Source organism: Aspergillus wentii (genome assembly GCF_001890725.1).
Source record: "Aspergillus wentii DTO 134E9 unplaced genomic scaffold ASPWEscaffold_8, whole genome shotgun sequence".
Classification (NCBI taxonomy): domain Eukaryota; kingdom Fungi; phylum Ascomycota; class Eurotiomycetes; order Eurotiales; family Aspergillaceae; genus Aspergillus; species Aspergillus wentii.
Window position 1 is genome coordinate 135,789 of NW_024467839.1, and position 16,929 is coordinate 152,717.

The 16,929-nt window shown below is 47.0% G+C and overlaps 7 protein-coding genes across 7 annotated transcripts; 5 read left to right on the plus strand and 2 right to left on the minus strand.

The window, feature by feature from the left end:
• Positions 1-950: 950 nt before the first annotated feature.
• Positions 951-3,756, plus strand: ASPWEDRAFT_119884 (uncharacterized protein; the record flags this gene model as incomplete). Its single annotated transcript, XM_040828948.1, has 2 exons — positions 951-1,360; positions 1,536-3,756. 2 exons carry the CDS (start codon positions 951-953, stop codon positions 3,754-3,756), a joined length of 2,631 nt encoding a protein of 876 aa, XP_040684472.1.
• Positions 3,757-5,376: 1,620 nt separating this feature from the next.
• Positions 5,377-7,626, minus strand: ASPWEDRAFT_71868 (putative MFS sugar transporter). Its single transcript, XM_040839204.1, has 5 exons — positions 7,435-7,626; positions 7,103-7,383; positions 6,906-7,050; positions 6,610-6,854; positions 5,377-6,553 (listed from the first exon to the last, which is right to left on the minus strand). The coding sequence occupies exons 1-5, from the start codon at positions 7,497-7,499 to the stop codon at positions 5,430-5,432; spliced, it is 1,860 nt and encodes a 619-aa protein (XP_040684473.1). The 5' UTR covers positions 7,500-7,626; the 3' UTR covers positions 5,377-5,429.
• A 1,978-nt stretch (positions 7,627-9,604) lies between these two features.
• ASPWEDRAFT_118939 (uncharacterized protein) lies at positions 9,605-10,591 on the plus strand (the record flags this gene model as incomplete). The annotated part of the gene is made up of 3 exons (XM_040828861.1): positions 9,605-9,829; positions 9,874-10,385; positions 10,432-10,591. The coding sequence occupies 3 exons, from the start codon at positions 9,605-9,607 to the stop codon at positions 10,589-10,591; spliced, it is 897 nt and encodes a 298-aa protein (XP_040684474.1).
• On the plus strand, positions 10,586-11,191 carry ASPWEDRAFT_62228 (uncharacterized protein). Its single transcript, XM_040838623.1, has one exon. The coding sequence runs from the start codon at positions 10,800-10,802 to the stop codon at positions 10,947-10,949; it is 150 nt and encodes a 49-aa protein (XP_040684475.1). The 5' UTR covers positions 10,586-10,799; the 3' UTR covers positions 10,950-11,191.
• A 1,088-nt stretch (positions 11,192-12,279) lies between these two features.
• ASPWEDRAFT_119330 (uncharacterized protein) lies at positions 12,280-13,296 on the plus strand (the record flags this gene model as incomplete). Its single annotated transcript, XM_040828894.1, has 1 exon — positions 12,280-13,296. The coding sequence occupies one exon, from the start codon at positions 12,280-12,282 to the stop codon at positions 13,294-13,296; it is 1,017 nt and encodes a 338-aa protein (XP_040684476.1).
• Positions 13,297-13,767: 471 nt separating this feature from the next.
• ASPWEDRAFT_119548 (MDR family NADP-dependent oxidoreductase) lies at positions 13,768-14,796 on the plus strand (the record flags this gene model as incomplete). The annotated part of the gene is made up of 1 exon (XM_040828913.1): positions 13,768-14,796. One exon carries the CDS (start codon positions 13,768-13,770, stop codon positions 14,794-14,796), a length of 1,029 nt encoding a protein of 342 aa, XP_040684477.1.
• A 106-nt stretch (positions 14,797-14,902) lies between these two features.
• Positions 14,903-16,622, minus strand: ASPWEDRAFT_54184 (uncharacterized protein; the record flags this gene model as incomplete). The annotated part of the gene is made up of 2 exons (XM_040838023.1): positions 14,903-16,302; positions 16,349-16,622. The coding sequence occupies 2 exons, from the start codon at positions 16,620-16,622 to the stop codon at positions 14,903-14,905; spliced, it is 1,674 nt and encodes a 557-aa protein (XP_040684478.1).
• Positions 16,623-16,929: the final 307 nt, after the last annotated feature.

Sequence of the window (16,929 nt, forward strand, 5' to 3'; positions counted from 1 at the left end):
CCTGATCTTGCCAGACACGGCCTCTAAACGCCCCGACGCAGATTTTCCTGTATTATTGATAATCTGGAATGCCATTTCACTCATGAATATTCCACTTGTTCTTTCCCTCCCGGTCGCGATTCCGTCTCGTAAATTGTTTGGAGGTTCTCCCTCATGCCAGTGAAGACTGTTTTCTCCACCGCCGCTGGCGGAAGCGCGGGTATATCCGTCGAGTAAGGTTTTGACTTGTGCTGCAACATCAACCCTCCGTACAACGCTGATCCACCTCTAGTATTGTTCTTGTACATGGGCTGGATGAGAACGCCAAGTCAGCTTGGACGCATGAAGAATCCGAATGCTTTTGGCCCCTCGATCTGCTGTCTAAGGAAGACAACATCAAAGCTCGCATTTTGTCGCTGGAGTACAAAGCAGACGTGCCGTCATTCTTTGGTAGCAGCTCGGCTGACAGAATTCTTCATCATGCACAAACACTCGTTGAAGAGCTTAATGCGGAACGGGAGCACGATGGTACCAACAGACGACCGATCGTCTTCATCTGCCATGGTCTTGGTGGGATCATTGTCAAGAAGGCCTTGATCTACTCCTCGATGAGTAAATCGTCCAAAGTTTGTCATCTGCATTCTGTTTTCACATCGACGTTCGGCCTTATTTTTTTCGGCACTCCACATGAAGGTGTACAGAAGGCGAATTGGTCTTTATTGACAAGTGGTTGGAAGGGACTTTTGAAAGATCGCGGCAACCTCATCTCTGCGATGGAAAAGGACTCGGAGACACTGGAGAACATCACGGAGCAGTTCGCGCCATTGCTGAAGCATTTCCATATACACAATTTTTGGGAAACACTGGAGACACATCGGGCTATCACCCGAGGTTATATTGTCACCCCTTCTTCGGCGGCTCCCGCGTGGGACGATACGGGTCGCTCTGGTCTTCCTGGGACACACTCTGGAATGTGCAAGTTTCGCGACCGAAGGGAGCCTGGATATAAGAGTATCTATGGCATTCTCGTCAGATTCCAGACGCTGGCGGGCCCCACCGTATCAGCTCGTTCGAAGCAAGCTGATGATTTCCTAATCGCCCAACGACAATTCGAGGCAAACGAGATCTTGGCGTTTAATGTTCACAAAGGAAACAAGCCCTTCAATCTCACGTTGGAAACGACGGCCAAAATTGAAAACAAACATTTCTTGGTCCCACGCGAGATCACCGAGTTCTATATAGGAAGAGAAAAATTGGCAGTCGACCTGCGAGAAAGGTTCCTTGCACCCTTGGATAAACAAAAGCGGTATGTTCTCTATGGGCTTGGGGGGTCTGGTAAATCGCAATTCTGTTTGAAGTTTGCTGCGGACAATAAACAAAGGTATGTAGAAGACTCGATGCGAGAATAGGTTGTATGCCATGCCTTTCAATGCCTATTTCTAGGTGACATAAGTCGTGTTGTGATTAGTTACCCTGCGACTGGTGCTTTCAGTTACTGACACGCCAAAAATATACGCCAAAATGAAAAATAAAGAAGCTAACCTTCGTGGAGTCAGGTTTTGGGGGGTGTTTTGGGTAAATGCCAGCACCCAAGCATTTGCTGAGCAGGCATTCTGCAACCTCGCTCGTATTAACAATCTCGAGGAAAAATTCGAAACAGGCCTGCATTGGCTATCAACGCAGGAGAGACCGTGGCTTCTCATCATTGACAATGCAGACGACACTCAATTCGATTATGCTCGTTATTTCCCGGCTGGTGGAAAGGGACACATCATACTTACCTCACGCAACAATCAGTGTCAAGTACACGCAACAATAGGATTCCAAGAGTTCATCAGCTTGGAAGAAAATGATGCTATCACTCTCCTCTTACACTCATCCCTGCTCCCTGTGACCAACGAGGAATATAGAAAGACTGCCCATGCTATAGTTAAGACCTTGGGTTGTCTTCCACTTGCACTCATTCAAGCTGGTTCATCCATTCAACAAGATATATGCTCGTTGGACGATTACTTGGACGTTTTCAATTCCTCGAAAGAGATCATCTACTCAAATCACCGAATACAAGGCAGAGGCTCCTACGAGCATAACATTTACACAACGTTTGAGGTTTCTTTCAATGCCATTGCCAGGATGCGGACGCAAAGAGCAATGGATGCTGCTGAGATTCTTCAATTAATTGCCTTCCTTCACAATGACGAAGTACCCGAAGCCCTTTTTCAGAACGCATGGAGGAGTATATTGGTTCATAAACGAGCGATTCCCAATGTTGTCTACGAAATGGTTACGGGTGTTTTTGGAGATCTTGTCACCCTCTCGACGTCCTATTGGGGCTGGCTTACTTTCTTGGCTGAAGGTCGCTTTCCACGAATCTTCTCACAGACTGGCATGCGATGGGATAAAATTCGTTTTCGGGACGCAATTGCTCTTCTTCGCTCGTACTCTTTAATATTCCAAAATACCGCAGTGGAGAGTTACTCAATGCATCCGATGGTTCAATTTTGGGCCCGCGAACGCCTGAGACCTCGAGCACAAAAGGTGTGGGGCATGATAGCAGCGAGAGTTCTAGCAGAAGGCATTACCACAGCAACGAAGGAGTCGGATGTCATCTACCGGAGGCACCTAATACCTCACGTCGATTCTTGTTTGAGGATTGACGCTGTTGACTCCCGGCAGGGTATAGAGTTTGACGGGTCTATTTCTGGTCAATTTGCTAAATTTGCCGCTATCTATTCCGAGGGGGGTCGTTGGGTTGACGCCTCGAGAATCCAAGAACTGCTCCTCAAGCATAGACGGGAGAAGTTGGGAGAAGACAGCGATGAAATCCTCGAGATCATGGCAGGACTCTCAGAGAGTTATTGGAACTCGAGCGACCTTAAAAAAGCCCTCAAGATACAAGAGATTCTTCTAAAGAGTAGTGAGCAGCGTCTGGGATCATGTGATCCGCGTACCTTGCAAGCAATGGATAATTTAGGGCGCACAAAGTGGTTATGCGGTTCGATTTCCGAGGCCCATGACCTCGGAAAGCAAGCCTATGAACTTTCAACCAAAGTTCTTGGCGCAGATCACCCTCTTACTCTAAGTGCCATGACTAATTATTCTCGTAGCTGCGCTCATCTCGGAGACTGGAAAACTGCACGAACATTGCTTATGGCGGCTTGGGAGGGGCGAATAAAGATTTTGGGTGAAAAACATTTGGACACACTAGAGACGATGCAAGAGCTTTCAATGTGCTGCCTTTCGCTCAACGAAGTTGACGAAGCGGCAAATCTAATGTACTTCGTGTTGGACAACAGGAAGCGTCTTCTGGGCCCAGAACATGCCTATACTCTCTGGTCCATGAACGATCTTTCAAAGATCTATTGTGCCCAACGCTACCCGAGAGATGCCGTGGACATTCTTATTCCGACTAAAGAAATCGCGTTGCGTACCTTGGGCATAGCCCATATAGGTACCTCGATGACATTCTTCAACCTCGCCCATTCCTACACATTGTTAGGTGAGCTTGGTCAAGCTGAATCAATTCTGATGGAACTGATTCAGCGAGAGGAATCATCAATTGGACCGGACCATGCCGATGTATTCTCCGCGAAGATTGAGTTGGCCCGTGTGTTGAGGAAAAAGGGAGAGTTGAGAAAGGCTCGAAGAATGTCGCAGCAGGCCTTTGAGGGTAGAAGTGCAGTCTATGGACCTAAGAGTCCTCGAACCATTCAAGCCAAGAAATTATACGAAACGATATCTCGGGAGATGGAAATGACAACGAGTCCTGAGGCCTAATAACACGGGTAAGCTGCTTTTTTTTCTCTCTCTCTCTCTCTCTCTCTCTCTCTTTGGGTGTATCCTTTTGTTCGCGAGGAGACAATTCCCTGCGTACAGCCACGTGACCTGTTCAGTTTCTCCAGTTCGATCAGCCTCTGAAAGTCTCCGTAGACCTCCTTTGGGTCATCTTTCTGTCGATAAACCTCGACCACGTTCTCTTTGATGCTTGGCCCCTGCACGCTCACCTCGTCTGGCATGACCGTGGAGCTGATCGATGGTGAAATATTATCTAATTGATTAATTAAGGTTTCATCATCTTGAAGGTATTTAAAGCGGTTTATCAATGGCTCCATTATAAAACTGGTTGAAAACTAGTTTAGCGGCTGGGGTAATTTTATACACGGATAAAAGCTTGTCTATGTTTATTCCTAATTTGATAGCCGAAGTGACCTAAGCTTTCTTGGCAGAGTCATGTGATGTTATATACTAACAATGGCTAGGTCGCCCAACACCTAGCTGAGGTGAGTGAGTTTCAAGGATAGCTGGGTTGACCTGTATCCTGGTCACGCGACCAAAAACGGCCTTCTTCACCCTGGAGATAGGTACTCGGGTTTAAACCAGATATTCTGTCTTGGAAGTATATAATTACTTGTCACCTCATTCTGAGTACATACGACCACAGGGTGTGGAGAACAGGGCTTCCCGTCCGCTCAGCCGTACTTAAGCCACACGCCGGCAGGTTAGTAGTTGGGTGGGTGACCACCAGCGAATCCCTGCTGTTGTATGTTTTTTATGCATTCTTTTTGTTTCCATGATTTACTGTCCTCACCCCCTTCAGGAGACATTCATCTGAATCACTTAACTCATCTAATCATGACCCTACCTATCTCAAAGAAACTCGCCCTTTGTGGACCCACGGAATTGATATCGGGAAACCGGCGGAAACACCATAATTTTAAAAAGCAAATAGCCTATGATTAATGCCTTGAGATAGTAAGCAATAATGACCAATTCTAATTATCAGCAGCTCTTCGCACCTTTATCTGCTCGTTTGACATCATGATACGTTTCCTATTTGTGGACAACAGTGGCTGATGCGTCCCATGTCTGATAGTGTGTGGCTAATTCATGACAATGATGTTAAGAGCAGTGGCCATTGTTCGGATACGCTCTTTTCCTGCGATCACATCACTCGCCTAGTAAGTTTGGTCCGGAAATACATAGTAACTTGAAAAGCCTTTTTGTTATCAATAGAAGTCAAACATTTATATCCAAGGATTGGACACGAGTACTCTAATATATCTGTTCAACAGAAAGGAATCCATCTAAATCTAACAGCTGACTCCCCCTGGCACGGTCAGGGGAATATCATCTGGGTTAGTGAAGAAGTCATTGGGATCGTACGGCTTCTTGACACCCACAATATTCCCATCGACCCAGTGATCCTTGCTGACACTTGGCCTTGGGAGGAGCCTAGCCGGCTACACTAACCGATCCACTCTACCGCAAAGAAGAATGAACATCATATTTTCAAGGAATAATTATAGTGTTCTAAATATGATGAAAGAGTATAACAGTCTAGTTCTTTAAAATCATACTAGCATTCACTCATCATGCTAGGAACAACCTTTTTTTTAGAAAAAGAAAAAAAAAAAACCATTTCTCATCAACACTTCATCCCTCATACCGCATCAAACAGACTCCAGCTCCTCTGCTTTGTTTTGCACTGGGATAATATCCACCTCCAAATGAGCATATAAATCCCGACAGACTGCATCCTTGCGCCCGAATAGATAGCGACGAAACCACCAAGGCAACGACTCGGTTAATTGATACCAGGCATGAGCGCGGGTAGATATGCTGAAAATATGATCCAGCTCCTCAAGAGAACGCTGCTTAGTTTCAGGCATGAAGAAAAAGATTAAAATCAAAGCAACAATGTTCAGTCCTGCGTAGAAGCCAAATGCCCCTTGTGGCTTGAAATCGCGCAGCATATAAGGGAAGGTCAAGGATAAGGCAGCCGCCCAGAAGTTATTCGTGGCAACAGCCCAAGCCATGCCAACTTCACGGTGTGATAACGGGAAGACCTCGGCTGAGTATGTAAAGGGGACAGGGCCCTCGCCAGGTGAGTAGAAGACGTTAAAGAGGTAGATGAAGAGTGCGATCATGCCCAGGTGGGCTCTGCTGTCCTCTGGGATCCAGAAGCAGAAGCCCACGGCCAGCAGTGTCCAGCACATATTGGGGAAGGTGGCCAGGAGGAGCCAGCGCCGGCCGAAGGTGTCGATGGTCCAGACCGCGGGCCAGGCAAAAATGAAATTGACAAGGCCAAACCCGAATGAGGCCAGTAGTGCTTCTATGTTACTGGCCCCGGCCTCCTCGAAGATAGTGGACGAATAGAAAGCAATGATATTGATGCCGCACATTTGCTGCGCAATCATTGCAATTCCCGAGGCCTGGGTGGCGCGTCGAATCCGAGGAACGGTGAATAGTTCTAGGAAGCGCTTGAAGACATTGTTCTTTGCATAATGAGATTCCTGGAGGAGCCGGGCCTCCATCTTGATCTGCGCGTGAATGTAATAGAGATCGCGAGCTGCCTGTAGAGGGCTATTGCGTAGCCGCAACAAAGACTTGTAGGCTTTTCGCGGCTTGTCCTTCATTAGCAGCCACCGGGGTGACTCGGGACAAAACCAAATTCCCAGCAGCAAAGGGACTGCCGGAATAAAAGCTGATCCCAGCTGCAGTCGCCAGGCAATCTTGCCCGTGTTGGCCACCGCCAGATTAGCGCATGTCCCCAAGAAGATGCCAAACGCGGTCCCTGCTCAACGATATCAGAGGAGTGTCAATCATTCAGGAAAGGGATGGGAGACTGACATATCTGCCAGGACATCACCAGTCCGCCACGAATGATGGTAGGCGCATTTTCTGCCGAATAGACCGGAACGGTGACTTCTTTCAAGCCCATTCCGATCCCTAAAAGCACACGGCATGCGACCAGCTGACGCCAGTTTTGTGTCAAGGCGCAACCGATGGGAGCAATCAAACTGAATACTGCTGCGATGGCAATAACTGGTTTACGACCAAGCCAATGATTGAGAGGATCCGAAATCCAGCCCGCACTGGTGACTAAAGTTAGAGAAGATAGATCCTGCGGGCTCAAAACTACTTACAAAAAAGCAATTGTGATATAGGGCATGGCGTTGACCAATCCAACAATCCATTCGTTACGACTGCATTCTGCGTTAGTCGTGCAACCTGGCGCTTTCTGCGGGATGCCGAACTGCTCGGCGAACGTTAGGTTGGCACCGTTGGAGCCTGTGGCATAGTCAGCGATGTTACCTCATGCGTGTTTCAAAGCATGGACTACCTGTTTGGTCCCATCCTTGGATGGCGGCGGCAATGGAGTTGAGGATGATGGTGTAATAGAGTGACCAGGGCTGTCTCCAGCGATGGCTTTTTTCCTCACGCAGAAACCGCCGATCCTCGGCATCCAGTTCCGGGATATCGCTGAACTCTCCCGGCCGCTGAGCTGCTAGAGCTCCCTTCTTGAGGAGGGGAAGGATGTCGTCAAGTTCATATGAGCGAGCATACCCCTCCACCTCTTGCAGCAGGCGGTCTTGAGGGATGCCGACAAGTGGGTTTTCAATGCTGGACGTGTCAGTTAGAACCTGTGCTCTTCTTCAACAAGGGGAGACGAACTCGCGGACGACATGCGTGGTCATATCAGCCTTGCTGACCTTCTCATCAGGGTTGATGGTGTCCATCCTGAATGCGAGAACAGTTGGTGTTGGCTACCTAGGTAGCTTAGAGGAAGCAGGCAAGATCTACCTCGCTTTTTCTCACGGGTTGAGACCAGTTATCATCAAAATATTTGTTAAGAGATCAGGAAATGGTCAAAGCCGTAAGTTGTAAATCACCGAGGACCTTGACACGGTATAAATACTCGGGACGGCTGCCATCATAAACCTACACCATCTGCTTCTGCCTCTCCCACGAATGGGGAAAATATGGAGATGCTGCAAGAATTCCTGGATCAGTTATAGCCAAAAGCTTAACCAGTTGAGATAGGTCCAATACGACTATTGCTCTCCCTGTCCATCTCGTATATACTAGTTGACAACACAAAAGCCATGTCCAGGATGTTCCAGAACCACACGTGGTGAGGAGTCAATAATCAACCTGCGAATTTCTTTTTCTTCTTTGCGACAGACGTAAGACTCCCGAGGCTGATCAAGGCCAATCTCCGCGCGTGAAGACCTGGGGGAAACGCAGCCGAGCATAGCATGGGGAAGGTTTCAATCTTCCATAAATGGTTACGTTGCGTAGCCACTGGCTCGCAGTTGCCCCGAGTCCTGGGTGGCGTTCTCCAGGAAAGCATAAAGATTATGGTCTCGCTCCCGCCCGAATTTTCATCCCCAGATGACACCGGCATCCTATTCGGGGCGTTGGGACGGCCTCATCGGGCGGTTTTATTTTAGTAGTCTACAGATACAGTTGGGCACGGGATTTAGGTTCAAGAAAAGTCAAATAAATCATGAGGCATTTAGAAAACGGCAATGCTTACGATTCAAAGACTGTCTGCGCGGGGAAGTGGATAGGTACCAAAAGTGATTTTGTTTGAAACCATGGATGGGACGTGTGAGCCGCATGGCGAACCGGGATCTGGAATACAACTCACTCATGTGACGTCTGGACCAGTTATAACCGTGTGTAGAGCTGGTTAGTGACTAGTTATTATATAATTAATATCCTTTACTTATATATAGGTCTCTAGTCAATATGGTTAATGGCAATAATAGAACAGTAATATCAGAACTAGTGAAAAAGTAGTTTTAAGATGGCCAGGCACGGAGGGGAAGGAAAGAACATAATAAGAAAGTTACAGTAAGACAAGAATAAGCTCACACAGAGTAGAGAAAAACCAAAAAATTGGAGTATGGTCATGTGATATTTCCTACATAGGCTTAGTGACTTCAAACACGAGCCCAAGGCCCACTTTCGCCTGATGTGACTCTTGATTAGAAATGCCACTGACCTCCAGCTTGAATCAACCATTCCATCCCCATAGACAAGCTTTGCCTAATCTCAGTCATAGGTCCATGGGACAGGGTTTCTCGCCATACTTTTGTAGTTTTCATTTGGGCCGCGTGGTTGACATCAGAGAACGTGTTGGGGGGGGTTTTTAAAAAAAAAAGAAAGAAAAAAAAAGAAAAAATTCTCTTTTGACCACCACAATCTTAATAGCATGGCAATAATCTGTTGAAGAGTAATAATTTTGGTATCCCACTCGTTGCAATTACATTAACCTACCATGACCTCCTTTATTCCAATTGACTTATTATGCTGTGTGTAAATGTGGTCACAATTACAAAAAATACTGGGGTTAGATGATGAAGGATGTAATTGCGGGGATTGAAAAACTTAACTTAGTATTTCTTTTTAACTTTTAACCCCTTTTGCCACCTCCACAACGCGATGAAATGTCACACAGTCAGTTGAATTTTGCTGAATGCTCACCCTCAATCACGTCACACCTGCTACCTATTAACAGATTAGTTCTGTAACTCAGCTATCATCTTCCTATCTAACAACTATATATCTTGATCCTTCTTCATCTTCTTGCCAGCCACCGAGCAGGAAACATGATTCAACTGTAAAGACACAAGTTCTTTACCCACCTGTCAGACATGTTCCTGGTTTCCATGAAAAGGAACTCCTTTGGTGCTTAGTTTTTGGTGTCTGATTCTTTTCCTTTATTTTATTCACCACCAAGATCTGCACTAGGGGCCGTTCGACCCGGGATCACTCCCAAGGCTTCGTCACATTTCCTTTATTTTTTTTTTATGGGACATAAGAGGTTTCACGAACGATGCCGCCCTCTGCTACAATAGAGAGCCGTCTTTTGGTCTCGCCACAGGCTGACAAAGATAACAACACTGTTTTTGGAGATTGGCGATCAACAGGCAATGCAGAGGTGCTGATCCTTGAGGCATGGGGGGAGGGCTTCATGTTTGGCGCCCTCTTAATCATGTCCGTGATTACTATTGCGAATATGAGACGAAAGGTTTTATTGCACAAGTTGATCTTGCTTGAAGTATGGTTTATAGTCCCGAGGAGGTCTTTGCTGACTATGAATAGCTTATCTTAGCTATGAGTCATGACACGTTTTGTTTCATGTCTTTCAGAGGTTATGGGTGGTATCTTTCATCCACAGCCGCGCTCTTATACTGCTCCTACTTCACACATAATGTTATTGCGTGGATGAAAATTGCACCCTTCTTTTCTGGCCCTCAAGTCTTCTTTGGACCCACTTTTTGCAACTGGGTGAGGTGGATATACCTCACCACACTTGCTATGTCGGCTCCGGTCCTAATATTTCAGATGTTTAACAACTTTCGTTTCTTCAGCAACACTTCCAGACTCTATGAGCATGTACGACCATATGAGACGTTACTTAGAGATCCTTGGTGGTTGTTCAGTTGCTTAACACTGATTTATATGATTCAAAGGTGCTATTCCTTGAATATTGTGAAGGTGGTAGCTCAGTATCCACGGTTTAGCATCCTTTTTGCAGCAATGTGCATGGCACTCGCGTTTACTATCATGGATATTCTTGCAAGCATTCTACCTAGCCTGAGCATTACTTACGGGTAGACGAGCCTCTCTATGAATGAAGTTCATTGCTAACACCTCTAGGATTAATCCTTATTGGAAGCTTGCTCTCGTCTTCAGGTGCCTTACCGATAACATCATGCTAGACAATTTTCAAAGTGTTCTCCAGCAACTCCTGGAAGACTCAACCACTATGCAGTGCACAATGAACATGTCCTTACATGATGCTGATCATTATGGTTGACTTTAAATTGAATAGGTTAGGGCATAGATAAATGACAAAAAGGTGAATTCGTCCTCCCGATATGGTGTTAGAAGATGCTGACTGTCAGATGACTCCTGGCCAGGCACTCGGCTTCTAGAATAGAAGCCTAACGTAATCCACAAACCAGGGGGGCGCCTCCCTCGCCATCAGCGCGTTTGAATTAATTGAGGCTATTCAAACCATCGCTATGCCACCAAAATCGCGTCAAATCGCTCAAAATTGGATAATGCAATTGGAAGAATTTTATTGGCTATTTCTCTGCATTAAAGAAATAGAACCCCGCAGTATTCGTGAAACAGCATTTGTTTTCAATGTCTCCCATACAACACTCCAATAGCGATTACAGGGACATAATTTTCGGGGTGACCTACGCGCAAATTACTATAAACTAACTCGAAACGAAGAATCATCGCTTGTACAATGGATCCTATCCCTAGATCAACATGGTGCAGCTCCCTAACCATCCCATATTCAGAAAATGGCTGATATTCTACCCTTAAAATCCGGGAATACCATCCTAAGACTATGTACATTAATTGGGCTATAAACCTTACAGGATAATATAATAAACTTAAGACGTACTTTTCCCGGTATTATAATCACTTCTGTGCTAAAATTAAAGACCCAAAGACTCTAAGATTTCAGTAATCTTATAGATAAAAATATGACTAAATTTATTCCTAATTTAATAGCTGAGGTGACCTAAGCTTTCTCAGTAGAGTTACATAAAAGTATATACTAAATATAGCTAGGTTACCCCATACATGGCTAAGGTAACCTATATCCTAGTTATATAACTAAAAAGCAGACTTACCCTCTAGCTCACCCCAGAGATACCTACCTAGGTATTAACCGCATTCAAGCCACACGCCGGCAAGTTAGTAGTTGGGTGGTTGACCGCCAGTGAATCCCTGCTGTTGTATATTTATTCTGGTTTTAGTTTTTTTATATATTGAAAATGTGATTTTTTTTTTTCTTCTTCTTTGTGTACCTGGAATAGCTAGGATAAAAAGATTATTTAATATAAGTAACCTTCAGCAGGCTGATTATTCGGTATGTCTTGACAAGTTTGTTGTCAAGTAAGTTTATTAGGTTTCCTGAGGATGCCTTGCGCTTCCATGCGTGGGTAGGGAACATTGAAAGTTTACCCCAGTCTCACGCCATCCACACAAGACCAATATCGATGAGGTCAACCAGGACCTTCTCAACTTCCTGCAGTACTGGCAAGACTGGTAAAACGTATGGAGATGCTGATGATTGATTCTCAGTTCCTAGCTCACCGTTGTGCATTCAAATCAATTTTAGTAATCAAGGTATAATTAATGTAAATAGGCAACGCCACCTAGCCGGGACAACAGTCTGTCCGCCTCGCAAGGTCATACCAATTGCCGTTTCCGTTCACAATCGAACCATGTATTAAATTATTACTGGAAATGAAATAAACCCATCGGCTCTGTTCCGATAGATGAAGCTCGCAACTAAGCAACAACTATCCGGTGGATCCGAATCTCTTACCTCGGCAAGAGATGTTGATAATATCATCAACGTTTCGGGACATTTGATCGGGCACAGAACATTGGATGATATAGAGACAATTGGAGGTCCACTGGTGCAGACATCATGATTGAGAATTCACGCCCCATACAAGCTGGGTAGAATTACACACCATGGCATTTGATTCCCTTGTATTCTACGTGAAGGTATACATCTTGAGATGGGCAACTCGGATTCTTGCCTATCTGGATCGAAAAAGATATCCTGCTTTATCAATTACTCCGAGCTCTAATAGAAGCATCCTAGTAACTCTCACTTCACCCGGGAATTTCGACATCTTTTTCTATCATCCTCCCGGTTACGAGACTGCCAAAGATGCGCAATACCCCATTGTGGTCGTTCTTCATGGAGGAGGCTGGTGTGTAGGACACGCCCGAGATGACGAGCGGTTCATTGCCACACTGACAGCGCGCGGCGCCGTCGTCGCAGCAGTCAACTATCGCCTCTCGCCGGAGCATCCCTATCCAGCCCCGCTGGAAGATTGTCTTAATGCTCTTCTCTACATTTGGGAAAATGCCGCCACCATGCGCCTGGACAAACACCGCACGTATATCACCGGCTTCAGTGTTGGTGGTACCATGGCGTTTGCCTCACAATTCATGCTTTGGAAGGCGCTGCAAGATGGACATCCACGGATTGACCGTGTAGCACTGGGTACGGTGAAAGGGATTACGGCATTTTATCCGCCAATGGATCTAACAAGGAGTCGTGCTGAGCGGGCTGCCTCGAACCCGAGCTTTGCTGCGCTTGAGAAGAAGCCCATTTCCTCTTCCAAGCTGATCGGTTCGACTTTGGACAGGGCCTACTTTTGGAACGTCCAGAAAATACCGGATAAAAGTCATAGTTACATTTCTCCGGGGCTTGCTCCGGCTGAGATGATCAAAATCGCCCTCCCAGAGCGGATACACTTCAAACTGGCTGGTTTGGACCCGTTGCTGGAGGAGGGGAAGACTGCAGCTGCTCGGATCAAGGCTTTAGGAAAGCAGGTTGATTGGGAGGTTACGGAGGATGTGCCGCACTATTGGGATCATCTGGCCAAGACAGAGGAGATGAAGAATCTTCGGCAAGCGATTCATGAAAAGGCGGCCGATGAGATTCAGGAAGTGCTGGAGATGAAGGACAGTATATAGACCATACAGCTGGTGCTATGGCAAATGTTATTCGAATAAATGTCGAGAACTAAACACAATATACCAATCTATACATGGAATAGCTGGCTGTAGTTAGGTCCATCTGCGTTGTGATATTGCCCAGAGATAACTATCCACTGCACTTGGATCGATGTAAAGTAACGGACTCGTTCAAAGCGAAGTCAATATGTTATCGGGTAGACCCAACTTCCCTAAGAATAGCACATGGTTGCGAGCCACAGAGCGTTACTATCTGTACCAACTTTCTGGCTGATCAAATAATCATGGTGGAGAACTTCCCATCTTCTTTGAATCGGGGGAATAAACCGTCCGGTATACAACCCTTTGTTCCTCCGGGTCCGATTTGTCCTGACTTCTAGTGCTTCCTGATTGATATAAAGTATCCCGTCTTCCAGTCTAGCTCTTGACCATCTCATTCCTACAAGATCTTTTATTCTCAACCAATCCACCATGTCCAACAAAGCATTGATATTCAAAGCCGTACCAAAGGCATACCCAGTCCCCGGTACAGACCTTGCTGCCGAAAGCGCAGCATACGATAAAGACGTCACCACACCCAAAAATGGCATTGTTCTCCAGTCGCTCTACGCCAGCTTCGATCCCTACATGCGTGGTCGAATGAGACCAGCAACCACCGGTTCATATGTCCCGGCGTACAAGATCAATGAGCCGATTGACTCCTTTGGAATTGCCAAGGTGATCCGATTCGACAGCGACAGCTACAAAGAGGGTGATATGGTGATTGGCCAGATCCCGATTCAGGAATATATCGCCCTAGATGAACGCGCTATTGCGAACGTCCGCCTATTGGTGAATCCTCTAGGTCTTGATCTGCGTGTTTTTCTGGGTGCGTTGGGAATGCCTGGGTTGACTGCGTATTCGTCTCTGTATAAGATTGGCAAGCCGAAGAAGGGAGAAACGATCTTTATTTCTGCTGCCAGCGGGGCAGTCGGACAGGTTGTTGGGCAGCTCGCGAAACATGAAGGTCTGACTGTCATTGGGAGTGTTGGTTCGGATGAAAAGTTGGACTATATTCTCAACGAGCTCGGGTTTGATGGCGGCTTCAACTACAAGAAAGAGAGTCCCGCAGATGCTCTGGCTCGCCTCGCCCCTCAAGGACTGGATATATACTATGAGAACGTCGGCGGTGCGCATCTCGAAGCCTCCCTGGACACAATCAAGCCATTCGGTCGGGTTGTTGTGTGTGGGATGATCTCTGAATATAACAGTGCTCCATACCCAATCAAGAACATGCACAATGTCATCACCAAGCGCCTTGAAATGAGGGGGTTTATCGTTGCTGATCCGGGATTTGCTGATGTGTACATGGAGGAGCACCAGAAGAGGGTGCAAAGCTGGATTCACGATGGAACGTTCAAGGCGCTGACGCATGAGACTGTTGGCATTGAAAATGCGGCCGAGGGGTTGGTTGGGATCTTTTATGGAAGAAACATGGGCAAGGCGGTACTTAAGTTTTAAGTTACCAACCTGATGTATCTATATAGAAGGTTTTCTATTGAACATTTAGACATGAGTATAACAAGCATTTATATACTGTCACTCTTGCAACGAGTATATAATTTGCCTATAGTTCCAACCTCCTGGACCTTTTCTTCGGATTAGGCGAGTTCGTAGTCGTGTTGTACGTGGCGAGCGAGTCCAAAACCCTCCACTGAACAGTCCCATTTCCCTCTCGATACGTACTCTTCACTGTCCCAACCGTGTGATAACCATCTCCCACAACGACCTTTCCAGTCGCAACATCCTTACCCCCAATCACGCGTTCAAAGAGCTCAAGCGACAACAAGGGTTGATAGAACGGCACCTCATGCCCACTCTCGTACACGCGGACAAACGAAAACCTTCCCGCCTGTCGCACCTGGCCATGCACGACGCCATCAGACGTGGTGATGTTTGTGTAGCCCGCACTGCGGAAATGAGGGGCCCCGACCTTCAGAGACACAGCCTCACCACCGAGCCAGTTGCAGTTGTAATCGGCGTCGCCGGCATACATGGCCACGGTGACCCCTTGCTTCAACAGCTGCGCGACATCCTCCGTCGTACGCATACGTCGACCATCGTCGCCCGTTGCTGAGAACGCCTGGCTAACCGCGTTGTTACTCTCTGTAAAGTTCACATACGCCCCGATAGCCGCCTGCACAGAAGCCCGATTCAGGTAGTCCACGTAAAACCCATACGGGAACGGATCGGGCGTGAGTTCCCGGAAATCATATTCATCGCGCCCGGTATACTCATCGTAGATGCTTTCGACGTGGTTCGCGCAAAAGTTATCCGCGACACTGCAGATTTCATTCCAGCCACGCGCGGCACAGTCGCGGAGCTGGTCGAAGCAGTTTCCGGGGCCGTAGAGGTTATTGTAGAGGAGGGCGGCGACGGAGTGGTTGAATGGGAGGTAGTCGTATGTGTTTCCGGGGGAGACGGTGAAGTTATAATACGCCTGATACTGGATGATGGGATCGTACCACCCGTTCCCGATCATCACACTGCCCAGATGGATCTTTTTCGCGCCAGTCGGGAGATTTGCGTTCTGCTGCTCAATGTACTCGTTAAATACAGGCCCATAGTGGCCGCCGTAGCTCTCCGTCGTGAAATGGAACGTCTCGCGCGAGTACTGCGGAAAAGCGCCCATGAAGCCCTGCAGGGCGCGGTAGAACTTGGGGGCTGCGCTGGTGGTCGAGTTGGCGGTTAACGTCACGTTTGGATACGAGTACGTCCCGCAGGACTGGTCCTTTGCGTAGTCGGGGCAGCTGGTCGAGGGGAGAGTGATCACGTCGTCTGTAGTAGAGTCGACGTAGCCTGGCACCGGGATGCTGTAGGAGAAGCCGGTCATGACGGGCTGGTCGATGTAGAGCATGTTGCTCGCATTGGACCACGAGTACGGGTTGTTGTAGACGGAGCCATTGGCGTCGATTCCGCAGGGGCCATTTTCCTGGAACAGACCGATCATGGAGGATGAGCCAGGGCCTGCAGCAATTAGAATGAGACGATTTGGTGGAAGGGGGATGCTTGCCTCCATTGATCCAGACGGTTAACGGGGCCTCGGTGGGATCTTGGTTACGCGCCTCGAAGAACCAGAAGAAAAGATGCTCATCTTGGCCGACATCGAGATAGCCTGAGAAGCTCTTCACGCTGGGATCGGTTTCGCAAATGCCAGTTGGGACCTGTTTGTACCGCACGGGGGTATCCAGGTATCCTTTTGTCGAGATCAAGCCTTTTGGAGGAGCCACAAATTGTGCCTGGGCGGAAAACACGCCAATCAGGGTGGCAAATAAGAGAGATTGCATTGTGACAGGGAAGACAGCTTGAAGACAAAAGCTGCGTTGATTGAGCTCTTTATATGGTGTTATCGCTGCGGGGCTCACTAGTGGTGTAACGTCGGAGAGACTATAGATGATCCCGAAGAGATAGACGGACACCGACGGAGATACAAGATGTTTATAAACAGATTCAGTTTGATCTGACTAGTCGCATTATCACTACATTACGCAGGTTCAATATGTTAGGGTTATAATATGTTAATAAACATGTGCATTATCAAGTAACTATAAACATAGCCTATATTCATTCTGAGATACTAACTAAACAATCCAT